The 18,455-nt window shown below is 38.4% G+C and overlaps 1 protein-coding gene across 1 annotated transcript in view; it reads right to left on the bottom strand.

Moving 5' to 3' along the window:
- Positions 1-1,705: 1,705 nt before the first annotated feature.
- LOC115433631 (CREB3 regulatory factor-like) overlaps positions 1,706-18,455 on the bottom strand; it is a 34,989-nt gene continuing 18,239 nt past the window's right edge. Inside the window, 8 exon segments of the mRNA XM_030155137.1 lie at positions 1,706-10,851; positions 11,733-11,852; positions 12,191-12,264; positions 12,451-12,640; positions 13,753-13,803; positions 13,806-13,949; positions 15,759-16,373; positions 16,376-16,899. Of these exon segments, the coding sequence (XP_030010997.1) occupies positions 10,733-10,851; positions 11,733-11,852; positions 12,191-12,264; positions 12,451-12,640; positions 13,753-13,803; positions 13,806-13,949; positions 15,759-16,373; positions 16,376-16,899 (1,837 nt within the window). The 3' untranslated portion in view covers positions 1,706-10,732.

Genomic DNA, 18,455 nt, shown 5'->3' on the forward strand with positions numbered 1-18,455 from the left:
TTCATATTATTCAAAATGAGTTTATCTGAGTAGCTAAGTCATTATTTTTTGTTGATGAAAGGTTCATTTATTAATTAATGACCAATTTATTTATTTTTCTCATCAGTGAAAGAGGACACTTTACAGTTTATATTTTGCACACAAAATTGACTTAACGTGTTATCTTTTATATATTACAGTTAAATATATGTTGTTTGTTTACAAAGTTTTGAAAATATAAACAGACACCTTTGGCACAGGAACTAATCTTGCCAATTATTATTATTATTTTTATTTTTTTTTAATCAAAAATGCTGAAACGAGAGTTGGGGGTATTGAAAAAGTATATTTTGGGGGGTACTCCACTGTGAAAAGTTTGAGAACCACTGAGTTATGTGACTCATACTGCTGCTGGTAATAACATAACCTTTGTGCCTACAAATAAGATCCAGAATAATAGGATGTTGGACTTAAAAACAAAAAAACAAGACATACATTTTCTTGAAGTTATTTCCCTCACAAACACCTCTGCTGATATTAATATTAGCAAAATATGTTGATGATGCTTAGTTTTGTTTTTTTTTTAAATTGTGACTGACTAGTATGAGCAATCAGATTCACATTACCATTCATGAATTTATGTATTGTCAATGATATAGATATATATATATATATATATATATATATATATATATAGATAGATAGATAGATAGATAGATAGATAGATAGATAGATAGATAGATAGATAGATAGATAGATATAAACTGACTAAACCTTAAATGATTTATCAATTATTAAACTGTTGCTGACAGTTTTCATATTAACAAAATCATGATTTCAGTTCAAGAAGACGTCCATATCTCATACATACACAGACAGGAATCAACAACAGAATGGGGTGCTAATGGTTTTATTATTTTGATATTAAAATCAATAAAACATAATCAGACTATTGTGGTTACAAGCAGAGCTGAGGTACCAACGCCTGGCTGATACAACAGAGAAATAATGAAATAAAAGTAATTTAAAAAAAATAAAAGAAAAAGAAATCTAGAAAGAAAAAGAAAAGCGAGAGGCACAATAACACAACAGAGATTCAGGGCAGGTGTCCGCAGGATGTAGAGCAGCCAGAGACAAAAACTGTCAGAAGCTCTGAGACAGAACGAGCTGTTACAGTACAAACCAAAAAATAAAATAAAAGACTGTTAGATGTCCACGTCTGTGCATAAAGCCATCCACTGTGCCTCCAAGAAAAAAGTTACAATGTAAAATGAAAAGAAAAAGTTAGACAAAAGTATAAACCCAGCACGACATTTATTACACAACATAAATATAACAACTGTCAAGATATTGTATTTGAACAGGCATATATGTGAACTACAAATATAGACGTCATTGCTAAAGAGAGGATCAAGTTAGTTTCAGCAGGATACACTTTCTGCAGGTTTTGCTTCTTTATGAAATTTTAATCACCAAGAGATCTATTATAGAGCACTTAGCAATGAAGTACAGCCTTCCTACTGAGACTGGGGAGAGGAACACACACAGGACTAACTACAGAAAGATCCCATGCTGTTGATCTAGTCAAATAAGTAACCATACAAGACCAGAAGCATCATAACAATGGCATGTAGCTGTGGAGCTCAGGATGACCGATACCTCCCACATCCTCTACATGTTTGGACTTGTATGGATTTCCTAGAAAATCATGTTACTCTCGTCGTCGTCAAAATTAAAAATAAAAATAAACTGGATGCTTTAGAACTTTTTTTTCTTTTTCTTATAAGTTAAATCTCTCTCGCGTCATGCATTTTGGCAAGTCTGGAAGGAGATGTAAATCATTGCAGTGTTGGATGATGAGTTGAACGTGTGTTGATATAGAAAGAGGGGTTTTGTTTTTATTACAGAGGGTGGGTTGTTGTCATTTTTTTCTTTAATATCAGTCTGCAGAAGAGGAAATGAAACACCTCCCCCTGTGGTTCACTGCAGGGGGGGGGGGCGGTTTGAGACGTCTCTGCCCACCAGCCTTTAATGACCCCTGGCTAATCTCAGGAGCTCCCTGACGAGACGACTGCGAACCAAAGCCCTTCTGAAAAAAAAGGGAAAAAAAAAAAAAACAAAAAAAAAAAGCACCCAGAAGGTACGAAACATCTCTGGCGCAGTGAAGTTTTCCCAGAAAACTGATCAAATATACCAATTTCCACATCAAAGACAAACGAAGCAGGTAAATTTAACTCCTCGCCTGTTTTACTTCAGACGTCGGCCGTGTCCAGGCGATAAGACGAGCCTGATTCAGGGCTTTACTGCCTCAAACCTCAGATGGCAAAACACGTCATGAGTTTCACTGATTAAGTCACAATAAAACTAAAGAGCTGACAGTGGCTTTTCTGTCCAGATTTTTTGACAGAAAATCACTCAGACAATAACTAAATGTATTCACTCATCTTGGAGTACTTGTACTAGAACTTCAACAAATAATCAACTAGTTTTCAACAATGGAGGACAAGTCAAAATGTCTCTGATTTCACCTCTCGAATATTTTTACACCTCTTACAACACAGTGAACATCTTTGGGTTCTGGAACAAATAAGACATCTTAATTGGACTTTGGGAAACATAAATCAACATTTTTTCACCACTTTGTGACATTTTCAAAACCAAATAACTGATTCATAAATTGAGAAACAGTCGCCAGACAATAATAATAATCATTAGTTGCAGATCTAACCTCAATTATATTACATTTGAACTAAGTTCGATGCTTTTGTGACATTCTTAAGTGCTTCCCTCAAAGCAAACAGACAATGAAATGACAACAAAACATAAATGAAAAGTTTTACATGCATTTAACGCATTTATTGGTGATTATTAACTGTCTACTATATGAATTAGTGACAGTATTTATCACTATTTTCATCTCCAAACTGCATTTTAAAGATTATTAGTTATTATTAATGTAAAATCATTTAATAATGAGGATACAAGACAATAAGGCTAATACCATATTCAGTAAAGATTCAATATTTTCCATGTAGTATAAGACTATATGTCTTTGGGTGGTTACTGTCAGATATTTAGGGGATTAGTTTCATTGTGACTTTGATTATTATCAGTAAAATTCATGCCAGGTCTGACTCCTGGTACAGCCAGATGCATTGGAAAAATATAAATTCTAGTATAAACAAATTGTCTCCTTATGTGTTAATTTAAAGGACAAAAGAAATAAATATATGCAAATAGGTCAAAGAAATGTATGAACACTGGGATTAGGGAAAAGGCAATAAAATATAATTTAGAAATAAAATTTTAACGTGCAATGTTTGACAAGAGTCAGAGCATAAATAATAAACCACAATATTAATAATATTAATAATAATAATAATAATAAAAAAAGTTTTAAAACATACAAGCAGGACAGCGGCCACATAAAGATACAACATTCATGATCTTTCTGGATCCTGACGACAGAGTCTTCCAACCAAAGTCTAACAGAAAGTCGACCACAACAGGAAAAGCTTCACCAGACACTCACGTCTGTCCTGTACGACCCTGCTGAGCGAAGACGAGTCTACATTCATCAGCAAAGCAGCAGCAGCAGAGTTATACCTCGCTATGTCAGCATACAGCAGTGCAGCAGTCAGAAACACGAGAACTGACCGGAGTCGTCAACAGAAGAAATAATATGGCTAATACAGCTTCAACACAGCCATGTTAGCACCCAGCCACGGACGTATTAGCACCACAGTTTACCTCCATGCTCAGTTTGTCGCTTCATTCGCAAAACTCGCGACTCAGTGCCAACACTGACTTCAAGGAGGGTCTGGCACTTCATAAGAGCAAAGTTAAGATATGGAAAGGTCTGTTTTAGTTTTTTTTTTTTTTTTAATATTCTATCATGTAAAGGTCTCGAGAGGCAGCAACACTTTCAACACTCCATGTCGAAACCACAGAAGAAGAAGAAGAAGAAGAAGACGGATAACAACAACGCGTGGTAATTCACAAAGTATAAAGCAGGTCAAAGTCTCCCTCTGCCTCAGACACAGCGGAAGTTCTGCTCTTCTCTATGTGGACACACCAGCAGTGATAGCAGCAGCAGCCAATACAGAAAACACAATAACGTGGCGTAGTGGGCAGAGAAAAAGTTCAAAATAGAACCAGGTTTCCCAAAACAGCGTCCAATTCACACTATAAGCCGTCGTCTACTGTCGGCTCTTCTTCAGCTCAACCTTCAAAAAAGGGACATTAATGCAGAGTTAATTCTCCTGTTAAGACACAAAATCACAAACAGCTCCTTTCGGATACAAAATGTACTCATTTGGGCTTAACTGAGGTGTTCAGTTCAGTTTTGAGAACTCCAAGTTTAGGTTTTGGGAAACCCAGCCCCTTTGTTTCTGTAGGGAAACCCCCTCCAGACTGACAGAAGGTGCAGATTGGTGTTCTCATCTATCTGATTAAGGCACCTGGTTCAGCAGGCATCATATTCAAATAGCTTTTTTTTCACTGAAAATGTAAAAACCAAGTGCAAGTGAGAAACGGTGTTCATCTTTTGACTGTCGAAGGAATAAAAGGTGTGAAAAAACTGGGCTGTGTGGGAATAATATACTGTAATTGACACCCTAAACCAAAATCTATGTCTCTTTGTGCTCATTCAATAGCAGCAAATATGAAATCATTCGACTGAGAGTACAGTGAGCCCAAAAAGCCATGCAACGACTTTGTGACGACGAAGTTCTGACGATTGGCCGATTATTTCTAAAACCTCCAGACGTCACTTGATTCTCTCAGTTCTATGCAGGTAATCGGCATGCAGAAACATCATTCCCACTGCATTCCCGTATCAGAGTACATCTGTTTTTTTGTTGGTTTTTTTTGTGTGTTTTTTTTTTTTTAATCTATTTTACACAGGGATAAATGTGGAGAGAAGTAAGCATACAGCCTCTGAAGATGAGGTGGGTTTTACAAGCAACAAGGGAAGCCCACATGGGTTCAAACAAGAAACATCTGAAATGCCTTGAAAAACAGAAACCCAAAGCCGGACTCTGAGATCTGACAGCACAGGCCACAGGTACATAGGAAAACCTCCTCAGGTGTCATTTTAGGAGATGTTTGCTCCAAGTTTAACAGGTTGCAGGTTGATTTTATGTTTGTTTGTTTTTTTTTTTTATCTTTGGGATTTGATCATTGGTCGGAAAGACAATTTCAGCAAATTTGAGGGACTTCTTCTTTTGGTGATCATTTTCCAGAAATGCTTTTGAATAAAAAAAATAAAGCTAATTCCTATTTCTTGTAAGAAAATAAAAAGGGGGTCTGTGATTTGTTTTCAGTTAGATGAATATTTTGTGCGTCTTCACTGACATGAATCAGTTGGAGCAGTGCTGTCAAATCCAGGAGTCGGGCTTTTACAAAGAAAATAAAAGTTGAACAGTAACAATCGTACAAGTCAGTAATACAGAAATCTGAGAGCAAGAATCAATGTGAATCTTCCTCTGATTGGTCCAACTGGGGAATCATGCTATCAACGGACATCAACAGAATCAATGACAAATGATCAAAGGTGTGTGTGTGTGTGGGGGGGTCTGGTATCGAAAACAACGATCACATGGAGAAATCTGAATACAGATGCCAGATGTCCAATTCTTGGATTATTCCTCAGACAATGAAAAATAATCAGCACCATGTGACAAACCCTAGTTGGATCACGGTTGGAAATCAGAGTCAAATCCTTGTCGAGAGGGAAACGTTCGCAGTTTGCTTGAACACCGCTTTGGAAGAAAGCGGAGAAACTTGTGTGGATTCTTGTGATGAGTCTGTTGGCGTTTTCTTTTAATTTGTGTAAGAGAGCATTGCACCATATTGATTGACATTGATATTTCATAACACACACACACATACACACAATATAGAGTAAAGAATGGCGACATTAATCAGAATACATAAATATATTTTCTTTTGATTTTATATGTCATCACATATGTCAGATAGAAGAACGATATTACCCTGATTTGCTGAAGAAGAGCTTTATGGATCCACTTAGCTTTTATTGGACAAGAGTAGCACAAAGTTACACACTCTATTAGCTTAACAGTTGACTCTATAGTATTTATGTCAACAGAAATAAAAAGAATAAGGAATTGTTTTTTTTTTTACTGGCGTGGATTTTCACTCATTTCCTTGACTGTTAAAATGCCACAGAGTCTCCTGGTTTTGAATGTAAAGTTGCACAGCTTGCGCCTATCATGTTAAATGTAAAAACCTGTGAGGACTCTTTCTTGAACCAGCCTCTGGTGATCGACAACAAAACACACACACGCTTCACTTGTCGGGCTAACGTCCGTCAACCAGCGGCCCATTTTAATTAACCACGGTTGACCCCCCCGCTCGACGTGGGTGAAATTAAAGCTGAAAATATGCTTCAGATATTCGAGAGAAATACGTGAAGCCACTTTTCAGAAGAATTTCCCCCCATGTCTGCTACTTCAGTCAGTTGTTTTGTGGGCCAATCAGGCTGAATGGGTTTATTGTTGTTGTTGTTGGAATGTCAGAAACCTCTGGATTCTGACATGCCTTTGCCGTGTGGTTATTTCTGTTTGTGTATATGTGAAAAGTTCTTTAAGAAGGCAATAAGTGTCCGGATTGAGTCTCCATTTGTAATTGGCTTGCCATACAGTACAGTGATATAGTAACTTCCCCCAAGGCGGCCGGGAACAACATCTTTCAAACAAGCTCTTCCTGGCCGCCAAAGGCTAAACCCCTCCTCATTAAGTCACAAGTAGAAATCAGTTTACAAATGATAACAATATAGCTCTCTGGAGAAATGTGTCTACGCTGTACATCACCCTGAAGAGGAAGCCAAAGCAGAATCAGTTTTCCATAGGAAACCTCTACTGAAGGCAAATGAATCATGACGCCAAGGGGTCAGCATCAGGATCTATGTAGGGGACCTGGAATCAAAACCCTCCTGTTTGTTTATAAGACCACAAACACACTCCTTGACCAGGAAATAGACCTGCCCTTCTGCAGAAACACTGTAGTAATGATACACCTCATATCATTCTCATATCATTACACGGCTTCAGAAACATGTAGATCTAACCCTCGTCAGGCAAATAAACCTAATTCTTGCTAGTTTATAGACCTAGCCGAGTCAGGTAATAGACCTATCCGAGCAAGTAGTCGTCAAAGTACACTTGCAGCATTCACACCAGGCCTTTTAGCAGCAAATGGAAGAAAAAAATGCTTTTCTTTTTGTTTTTTTTTCCTTTTTTGGACAAAGTGCTTTTGTTTTCAAACATATAAGATAGAGTATTTTATACATATATCTAACATTTAGAAGATACATATTAACTTATAGTCTATTTACAAAAATTAATCACTACTAAGAAAATAACTATGGACGGTCGGGGAGAGCAAGTCATTAGGCTACAACTAGACTAAGAAGTCAAATAAGAATCATGGATACTCATCGTTCTAGTTTCAGAAAAAGCACCATTTCTCCCTTTTTTTTGACAGAAAACAGGAAACAGTAAAAATATATATATGTAGGGCTAGCGGTTTCTCAACCACACGATATAGACCACAGCCTGAATCCCATCAGCAGACGACAGAGTTCACTCAGCCTAAGGAGATTTCCTTTACCTTTAACTACTCTGGATTAATCTGGTTAATGTTTGTTATATTTACTCATTGACAGCGTCCGTTCTGGTTGACTGTTTCCTGGAACTGGCAGCACCTCCTTTGAGGTAAGAATATTGGTAAGGTTGGATGCTCAGTTTTGGCCTGTGTTATTGTGTTAAATAAAATTTAAAAAAAAGATTCTGTGAAACATCCAGATATCTGTTGTTTTGGATGTGAAAACACTTGTTAAAATGTGGTAATTCGTCCCCAAAGGCAGCAATGTCAACCCCGGAATTATTAATCAACACTTTTAAAAGGGGAACTCCAGTGATTTTACACATCAAATTTGGCTACTTTTACACTGGTGTTATGTCAACCAAACACATGAAGACATCAGCCTCACCTTCACCTTTACAAGCCTGCATTAAATTTTGACATTTAGCAGAAGCATAATTGGCAGAAGTGAGGATAAGTTTGTTTGCACCATTTTCTCTACTGTCAAAGTGCATTATGGGAAATACATTTAACTTTTAATCAAAAGTGAGTGAGGACTTTTTTTTTCTCCACACAAGTTCAATCTTTGGAGTACCCCTTTAAAAGGACTGCTGTGTAAATGTAAACAACACACAGTGCTGAATCTCATCGATCTGGAACAGACTCTAATGGCTTTGGCTTTCTTACAGCGTCTATGACAACACTGCAGCTGGGTCCTCGCTACAGACAGCAGTGTGTCCTTGTTCTATTTTTACACCTTACAAACGGCTTCACTGCGTTTTTGTGATAAGTCCAGTCCTGATTATCTGTTTTTTTTTTCTCTCTGCCAGCAGACAGGAGGGGTTGAGCGCTCATTTTTCTATCAAACTATCTGATCTGTAAGACCTCTCTCTTCTCTTCCTCCTTCTCTCCGATTGGAGAATTGTAAAACCCTGACTGACAAATACTTCCAAACCTTCAGGAAAGCTAACAGGCAGCTAAGATACAAAAATATAACAAGAACTTTTTTTTTTGGTTTTTCTGGGGTTTTTTTCCTCTAAGTTTCTCAATGTAAGGATAGGCTTTAGAAATGTGTCATGCTTAAAATGAATCCATTGTCATGAAAAGTGGCGTTTCACCATTGATAGATATACCATTAATGTTTCTATATACAGTACTTTAAACACAATTCAGTTAATATTTTGTTGATGAACTAAACCTTGTCTACATATAGAAATCAAACAAGTGACACAAGTACATAACATTTTGGTTATTGTAGGTGACATTTTGACAAACAAGCAAAAATGTAACATAGCTTATCTACTAGCGCTCTGGGTTTTTCCATCCTAGATAGCGCCGTTAACACGATTAGCATGTGGAGGGAGGAAATCAGCTGAGGAATGACGTGCTTCCTAAGCAACAAATCTACTAAAGAAGCCCACAGATGGGATGATTTTGTTTAGAATAAAATAAAACAAAAAAAGAATGAATGTTCCTTTTCTGTACAGAATTGGACCCAAGCTAATTTCACAGTTCTATGAAGTTCCCTGACCCTCCCACATTTCTTACATTCAATACGGCGTCAGGTAAGCTGTGCAAAACCTTACTTTAACTGGCTGGTCGCCATTTCGTTGCATGTGTCTTTGGTACAAAAAACAATCAAAATATAGTGTGCAAATATTTTTTTGTAACTCTAAACGAAAATATCTGTCAACCCTTCCCCAATCCCCAAAACAGAGTACCAAAAACCATAAGTAATCTATTGCAGAGCCCTCCTATATACACAGACTCTGTGGCATCACGCAACGAGAGCTTCCGTTTTTTTATGTACATTCAGAATATCTTTAAACAACTGAAATACACAACAAACCCCACAGGTGTCTCCCTCCTCGCATTCACTATCAACCTCCCTCAGTGTAAAATCTCCTCTGCTGGACCTCAGGGAGTTCTAACCAATCACTTCTTCTCATTCAGTCCCTCATACACACTCAGACTTACAGAAACACACACATACATACACAAGGCACAATGAATAGAACTCTGATCAAACACTAGTATGAACACACCAAACTGTTAGCCTGGTCATCTCTACTGTACAAAAAAGGGGAGCCGATGACATTGTTTTCTTTCACTGACAGACACTTATGTACAATTCCAAGAGGAGATGGGTCACTGTTTGTATCATTGTCATCACCGTCACCACCACCATCTACCTCACAAGTCTGCTCCCATACTGGCAAAATGGCCGTTTCACTCAGTCCAGTTACAATCAGCACGAGGCCAAAAAGCACCAAACTATATGCTCTTCCTCTCCACATAGTCATCAACCACCTCCTGTTGTTTAAGTCGTCAAATGTTAAACCAGCAGGACTTTTCTTGCTCAATTTCTAAATCTGATCTTTCTGTTCCTACTGTTTTTCTTTTTGCATTTTTGAGCATCCTTCGCTAAATGGTTACTCCTACAATTTAACAACAGCATAGTCAACAGGCAGACAGGGGATGGCATGAACATATTTAGGCCTTCAATACAAAATATTTCCTGCCACCCTGTAATGCCTTCTCTGCAGCTGTCTCAACAACCGAAGCCATTTTCAACAAAGTGCATTGAGCGGGTCAATTTTCAGTAACAACCTGGAGTTAATTTTTGCTGTGTGAGTTTTAACCTCTTAGAAATCATAACTGGATCTTTTTCAGCTTTTCCAACACGACTTTTCCGCTGTCATTCCAACCAAAAACGAATCATGTGAGAAAACTCCAGCAGTTACACTTGTGTGACTGAGCCGACCCTAAGCTTAGAGCTTACACAATGCTATGTTAAACACATCTAATAATCACTGGTGGATTTAGAACGTGCTATTAGCTATACACCTAACCATCACTTTCTTTTAGAGACACTTTTCCCAACAAATGCTCATGATGGGTTGGGAGACAGTGACGCACTGAGTCTGTGCGCAGTGTGCAGAGACAGAAAGCTAGGGTATATGCCATACAGGAGTATGGCTAAAACAAGCACACATACATACACACAGTGGGTGGTATGTGTGTTTGTGTGACTAACAATGTGTATGTACTCTGGGTTGGAGAGGCATGCAGAGGGGAGCATAGTTACAACGGAACAGCACGGTGGTAATATTTAGTCCACGGCTCTCGGTGGACTGCGGTCTGTCTAAATTTTGGAGGTGGGGACTCGTAGGCCAACCAGTCCACCAGTGGGATCACCACGTCCTGTGTTCTCTAGGATCTTGTTGACAAAGTCCGAAGTCTGCCCAGCAACAGGTGGTGTCACTACACACAGAAACAAAATTATGTATTCAGTACATTTTATTTCCAGTTACAGTTGCAAAAACAGTGATCATGACTATCATTTAAAATGATTTACTTCATATTAATACTTGCAAAAAACAGGGTGTGATGAAAAAAGGGCACCCTCAGTGAGAATGCAGATCAATATTTACTGATGCCAGCTTTCCTGGTGAGTTTGGTAATATTTGACCAACTTGACCCCAAAGTTTGTGATGTGTGCATTTTCTTGCACAAAAAAAAAAAAAAAAAAAAAATTAAATCAACGTCTTTTGTATTTAAAGTTTTCAAATTTTTTATAACAAGAAACATACAACTTGAACATGAAATTGCCGTATACAGTTCCTATCCAACTGCCTCCCCCCCCCCCCCCAAAAAAAAAAAAAAAAAAAAAAGGTACTAGACCTTTGTTAAGTTTATACACAACTGGACGTAATACACTTGCGTACAAAAATATATAAACCCCCTTCAAATATGTACAGACACATACATATACATGTATATATATGTACAGATATACTCAGACATGTACATATTTGTAAGTTTACATACACATAAAAAAGGGGACAGAAAATTAAAAATAAATGAATTAATGAATTAAAAAATAAATAATTAAAAAGGTAAAAAAATATTGAAGTTACACAGATATGTTGGTAGCTACCATACCTTCAACAAAAGTGATAAATGGCTGCCAAGTGGCATAGAACTTTCCGGTGAAACCCCTAATAATATCTCTAATTTCTTCTAGGTGAATATTACGCATAACCTCTCTGATCCATTGTCATAAGAGTAGCTATTTTACAAAGTAGTAACTGATTGTGAGCTTATGAATTCTGACCAACTTTTAGTGTTTGTGCTGTTCTCACCGAGTCTCTCCTGGATGAGCCTCTCCAGAGTGTCAGTCATGTTGGTCGGACGGGGGGAAGAGTCCTCCACTCGGGCCACAATCTCCTCCTTGATGGCATTGATCACAAACAGCAGTCGATCTACAGAATAACACACCCGCATACATTATTCAGATACATGATGAGTCATCCTCTGCATAACTATCCAAACAAAGGTAACAAATACACACAGTATAACACAGGATAAATGGATAATGTGCTTTTCATTTACACTGTTTTTAAAGAGCTTTTTGTGTGAGAAATGAGACGAGCGCCTTTCATTTATAAATCTATTAAGTGCACACACTGCAACCCCACAGAATGACAAATTAAAATGCATTATCCTCTGGTCTGAGATGTGAAACAAATAGTCATGTTTAAAATAATAACTGAGAGGTACATGTAAGTAAAATATGAAAAATGTTATTAGTCATACATACCGTACTCTGTGCTGAGACCCCAGAGCTTCACTTTGTTTGCTTCATACTGAGCCTTCTTTTTTAAACGACAAGCTCTATAAAACACAAAAGATATTACACATAAAGCAGAGATATGCAGACAAAGCATGTGCTCTAGCTAGAGGATGATGTCAGGGAAACATAAAGTAACTATAAGTGCTGTTAACATTTTAAAATCCATTTGCTGTTGAAGACATTCTACAGAACTATATGTGCTTAACGTGTATATGAGTGTTTCGTACCTGGATGCCAGCTTGTTCTTCTCCTTGCGGGATCTTGGTCGTGCATTGAGTGGCAGTTCATTGACAGGAGTCAGGTCACTGATCACCTTGTTCAGGTTGCGGAGCTCTGTGCCGATCTGCAGCAGCTTACGTGGATTTGGAGTCAGGTCTTCCACATCTGTACGACGAGACTTCTTCAGCATGTACTTTCCTTTATTAGAACAAACAAAAAGCAAGTTTAATGTTTCTGTGAGGATAAAGCATTTATGTATGTGGAAACCCAGCGGTGTCTTTGTGAAATGACAGCTCAGTAACACAGACAAGCTTGAATAATGACAAAGGTTTAGGAAGAAAATGCTTCATAGTCTCTGATTTAAATAATGAAAGAATGCATTCATCTTTTTTCTGCACACAGCTGGACACCAGCTGATGAACTATACGCGTCAAATCTTTAGGTCAATGAATTATTTCATATATTAAGTCCAAACTGAGTAATGCAACACACATAAAATACTTGCGCACAAAAGTCTTTTCATTTTCTTAAAGTGTGTAGTCACAGAGGCAGAATTTGAGAACTAGGAGCTCTGGTTGATTTTGAGTGTCGAGCTTCGAATGAATAAACAAAATATGCACCTTGATACAAGGATACTTTGTCATTCATTATTCCAGAATATGTGAATGAAATGTAGTACTCAGGTCTCAGTGCTAAATAATCTAAAGGTTTATTGCAAAAATTAAATAGAACTGTTACAAATTAAGAATAAATAACAAAAAAAAACATACTAGACTACCATTAAATAAGCAATATTAAAAATACTAATGGACAGCAGCATTTGAGGTACACAACACAGTACCTTAGTAGCTATACAATTTAAAAATGCCACAATAATGAGGAATTTATTCTTTAGGAAAACGGGAACAAAATTATTCAAACACATTATGAGTCATCCTTTGTGAAACCCTGTGCAAAAAAAAAAAAGAGTATGTAAATACAGAAACGTGTGTGCAGAGAGAACGACTAATATTCTGTGAATTTTTACTGCTTTTAAACAGCTTGTGTCTTTAATATAAGAAATTAGACATTCATTTATTTATGATTTTGAGTGATTGCTTAAACACTGCAACATGCTGTGTACAGCTACTTGAGGACATTAAACACCAAAAACACCTTATGTAACACTTTCCACTCAGTATTCTATAAAGTAAGCCTTAGGTAATGATGAAGGAGATTAATGATTAAGGAATAAATGTAAATGAGGAAACATTAATAGACACGTGTTTTGCTGAATGCTCAGTGTGTGTCTGTATGTTCTGCGTATATACCATGGAGAGGCCCGTTCTTCTGATACAGGTTGCTAGGCAGCGTGTGTCTGTCCACTCAGATGGCTTCAGCATACGTTCCTGTTTGGAGGGGGTGAGCTGCTCACTGTATTCCCAGAAGTACCGGCGTTTCCCTCTTTTTCGGCTGGAGACCCCCGCTGTCAGGCCTTTAATGTCCTCCATCAGCTCCACATCACAGCCTGATGAGAAAACAGAGGAAAGATGAGGGATAGAAGGAAAAACAAAGACATAAAAAGGAAGACAAAAGAGGCACAGGATCATTTAAAGGAGTGATATTTTGCTTTTTTTAAAAAAAAAAAAATGGAATTACACATTCTAAAACATTTCCCTGCAGTCTACATAAACTGTAAATGCTATGCTTGGGTCATTCATTAAACTCCACAGGTCCATCTTCAACCCTATTTCTGAGTAATGACATGAGAAAGGTTGTTCTCAGTGCTGGCCCTTTAAATGCAAATGAACCGCTTCATACCTCACCCCCTCCAGGTTGTTGACTGTGCTGCTCTGTCCCGTTCAGTGACTTGTGTTCATTAATACAACCAACAACTGAACATTTTAGGTAATCGGCATATTTTCAGTATGGACTACAATCGTTGCTGCTGATAAACAATTATGTTGGACTGGGAGAAATGTTTGTTGGAAGTCTTGACCTTATACAGTCGCAGTAGTCGCAGTCGCAAAATATTAGACCATCAAAAGTCATCAAAAACAATGGTTATGCAATCAAGTACTAACTCCTGTGTGTATCATGTGACTAAAACAGACAGAAAAGAAAACATGGAATGCCTAAAAGCACTGTTTTTGGGAGTACAATGACATAGATACTGATGTAAGAACTGAAGTGATTTTGGTTATTATCAAGAAACCATGGAAAATGGATAGATATCAGCTCTGAAATTAAACTTTTATGAGCTATTTTTGTTGTTATCATTATATTTGTTATTTATAAATGTACCTTTAGTTGTACCAGGCATTAAAATGAACAAGAAATTGAAGAAAACAAGGAGTGGTCTAATTATTTTTTTCGTGACTGTACTGTATGTGTAAATGTCATGACGTAACTAGTCAAAAAAACGTAACAAATTAAGAACGAATTTAAACGGGTTGTAAAAATCTACTCAGTTGTGCCAGAATAAATATAAAGACAGCTTTGCAGCACCTGGAGGGTTCAAATTCAAACTTTTTGAATTATTAGGGTCCCCAAATTCACAAATCAACGTACCAAAGACTAATAAAAGTGGGTTTAGCAAAATATGTCCCCTTTAAGCTCAAACATTTATAGAAGTGGCATTTCATAGATGTGTTTCCATCATCATATATTTATGTCCATATGCATTGATGGAAATAGCAAAAGTAGAAAAAATTCAATTTTGCTTAAAGTTTTTTTCTGCTTGCTTGAGGTGGTTTTTGGCTTTTTCAAAGAGGACTCAATGCACTTTACCCGACATGGAAAGAGCTATTCCTGATAAGTTATGACAAAGAAAACATGTCATTCATAACTGATCATCTGATGGCTTGGTATCCTCCTAAATATTCACATAGCACTAAAACCTGGATGAGAGTAGTGACAAGCACAAACATGTATGTCTACATACACTGGTAACTGCCTTTTTAGTCAGATTTTTATGATTTATGTGGGGTAAAAACACTCAAATATGATCAATACTCATTAAAATCAGCAGTGAAATGCTAACATTATTGTGCTTTTCAGTTGATAAAATATAACTTGTACTTATATGTATTCACAAGCCTCTTTACTGAGCCAGCATTGACATATAATCCACTGGCCATAGCATCCTCAAGATATATATGTGTTGTATTACACATACACGGTATATACATCACCTATAAAGATGCAATGCAGGTCCATTTATTTGCTCTAAATCAGCTGATGAAAATTAGCCAGATTCCCATTGACTTTTTTTCCTTTTTGTGCTATTTCAAAAGTTTGCTTCAACTTTATGTGACAGTTATTGCGTGGTTTGTACCTGGCTCAGAGAAGGCGTCACTCATGTCATCATCCTTGTCTGCTTCATAGTCCTCATCCTCCTCCTCTTCTTCCTCCTCCTCATTCTCAGACAGCTCATGTTCACTGCCAAACCCCTCATCATGGTCTTCATCGTCGAGCTCCAGCCCCTCTCCATCCTCCTCTATTTCCTCTTCTACCTCTTCTTCCTCTTCCTCCTCCTCTTCCTCCTCCTCCAGCTGTGAATGGGCTCTGCCGGCCAGTTTGCTGCGGGTCAGGAACAGAGAATAGTTGTGCTCCTCCTCTTTGCTTTTCTCACTGCCCTCAATGACCAGAACGCCACCGCCACCACCGCTGGCCCCAGCCACAACATCGCCGCTGCTCACAAGCCCAGAGGCATTGCCCTCCAGAGCCTGGCTCGCCTCGACCAGTTGAGGCACAGCAGCAGACCAGCCTGCAGGCATCTCTCTCCTCCCTGTACCCTCTACTCGCCTCTCAAAGCCACCAGCTGAAGCACTTGGGAGTCCTGCCAGAGTAGCACTAGTGGAGGTGGAGGCTTTCTCATCTCTGGGCTGAGAGAGGGGTAGAGGGGGGTCGGACCTCTCAAAATGAGTCTGGGAGGTTACGTCAGGCTGAGTTTATGCAGAGTGCTCACACGGACTTTAGCCTTCCGAACAAAGTCAGTGTTGTGAGAGGTGGGGCCGGCCATCTTCGCTCCTCGTCCCTGGTGCTTGATTTGAGTTTGGGCCAGGTCCTGGCTCAGACTGTGGTGGCTCTGAGTCTTGGCCATAGTCTCAGTGGTGGAGGGGATGGGCCGGGTAGCTTTTTGGGGGCCCTCTGGAAAGTCTGGGAGAAGGCTGTGGGAAGGACGTGAAGAGGATGTGGAACTTGAGGGGGGGCGCACAGATCCTTGTCCGGAGATGAGGGGTCTCTTACTGTGAAGAGGAAGCTGCTGAGGCTGAGCCTGGAGGGCGGGCAGGGTCAGGTCAGCAGGAGGGTAAAGTGCCTCACAGACGGGCTGTGAATCCTCGCTGTTGAGCTGAGCCAGTGTCGGGGTTCGACCAATCACCTCCTCATCTTGGTATGGACTGGAGAAGTCATCCAGTCCAAGGAAGTCCACCTCTTTGGTGCCCCAGATGTCACAGCTGGTCAGCCGCGTGTATCTGTCAAACACAGACGTGCAGTTACAGCAAAAATAAGATCAAACATACACAGCACAAAAGAGGAATTAGAAGTCAGTAACAAAGCCTCACGTCTGGAAAATGCGTCATTTTTTTAGTGTAACAATATTATGTATATCTTAAATAACCCAGTCTTTATTTCTTATAAGATTGTTAAAATGTTGGCATTTTTCCTTTATTTAATAACATTTTCCATTGTCTAGACTTTTCTTCAACTTTTCTAAGATCCAGCCATGCTCATTTTTTGCCTAATACAAGGCAATTTACCAATATGCAGTGCATCATTTTACTATGCAGTCTTATTCATGCCGTCTAAAGAGGCAAGTCTTTATAAAAGTAGATATCACTCATTTTTGAGTTAGTTCCTTGAGTTTGCCTTGAGTTTCTTGCTGTGGATGGGTGTATACTGTGTACATCTGCACAAAAGGGAAAGAGCGAGGTGTGAACTTGCCAAGGTAATGCTAGCACACACCAAACTACAGTTCCCTGAAAACACCAGCCACACCACTAACAATGAAGTGATATGATGCCACTGACTAACTTCATCTACTCAGTGTTACTACATTTGAAACATTTATTACCTTGATATAAAATATAAACCTACTAATTCATGAACTAGCTGACAGACCACATAACCTCATACAGACCTTGCTGAGACATTTGCATAAGTAAATCATTTAATTTCTCTATGTCTGACAGGTATGGGAGTTGTCAGTCACACCTGTCAAAGCCCAGATGGCAGATGGTAAAGTCTCCTATTTACAGTAAAATCTTGTTAACAGAGAAAAAAAAACATACAAAAGTACCTCCAGAACAAGTATTAAAGGGTCCAAATAAACAAATGAGACAATAACGACTGCTGTATATAATAATTAAAACAAAAACATTTTACCTGATTCCATATTTCAAGGGAGAAGTTGATGTTTTCTCAATTGTTGCTGCTTTTTTTTTCATTATTGTTTTTTATCAGGTTTTATGATTTTGGGAAAAAAATTAAATGAAGAAACCCCTTCACACACGGCACCAAAGTAGGTCCGAAAGGAAAATGGAGAGCTCAGAAGCTGTTTCGGCACAACATCTGGGAGTTATAATTTTGACACCCACGCAGACACTGACTGTTTTAATCTATTAATGCTTTCCAGATGAATAAAACTGTTGTTTTGTGGGGGAAAAAAACAGTAAAAAGATTAAGTACCTACCTAAGACACAAACAGAATATGGCTTCTTCTGACCCAGAAACGCACTTCACCAAACACCATCACTGGACTGAAGTGGACAGTCAGTGTCAGTAAAAAATGACTCATTCATTATCACCAGATGAAGCGCTTTTGTCGGTTCTGCTTAAATATGACCTCAGTAACCCCAGTTCATTACCAGCAATTGGCTGCTACAGCCTGCACTGTTTCACCTTAATGTTAATAGCTTGCTCTCAGCTGCCACTCAGTACCACTGAGCAGAAAGTACACAAACTATTTTGGCAGTAAAGCTCTAGGATAGCTGCAGGCCGGGCAGAGCATCACCTGAGATCCCATGAGAAT

This window comes from Sphaeramia orbicularis, chromosome 14 (assembly GCF_902148855.1).
Source record: "Sphaeramia orbicularis chromosome 14, fSphaOr1.1, whole genome shotgun sequence".
Taxonomy (NCBI): Eukaryota; Metazoa; Chordata; class Actinopteri; order Kurtiformes; family Apogonidae; genus Sphaeramia; species Sphaeramia orbicularis.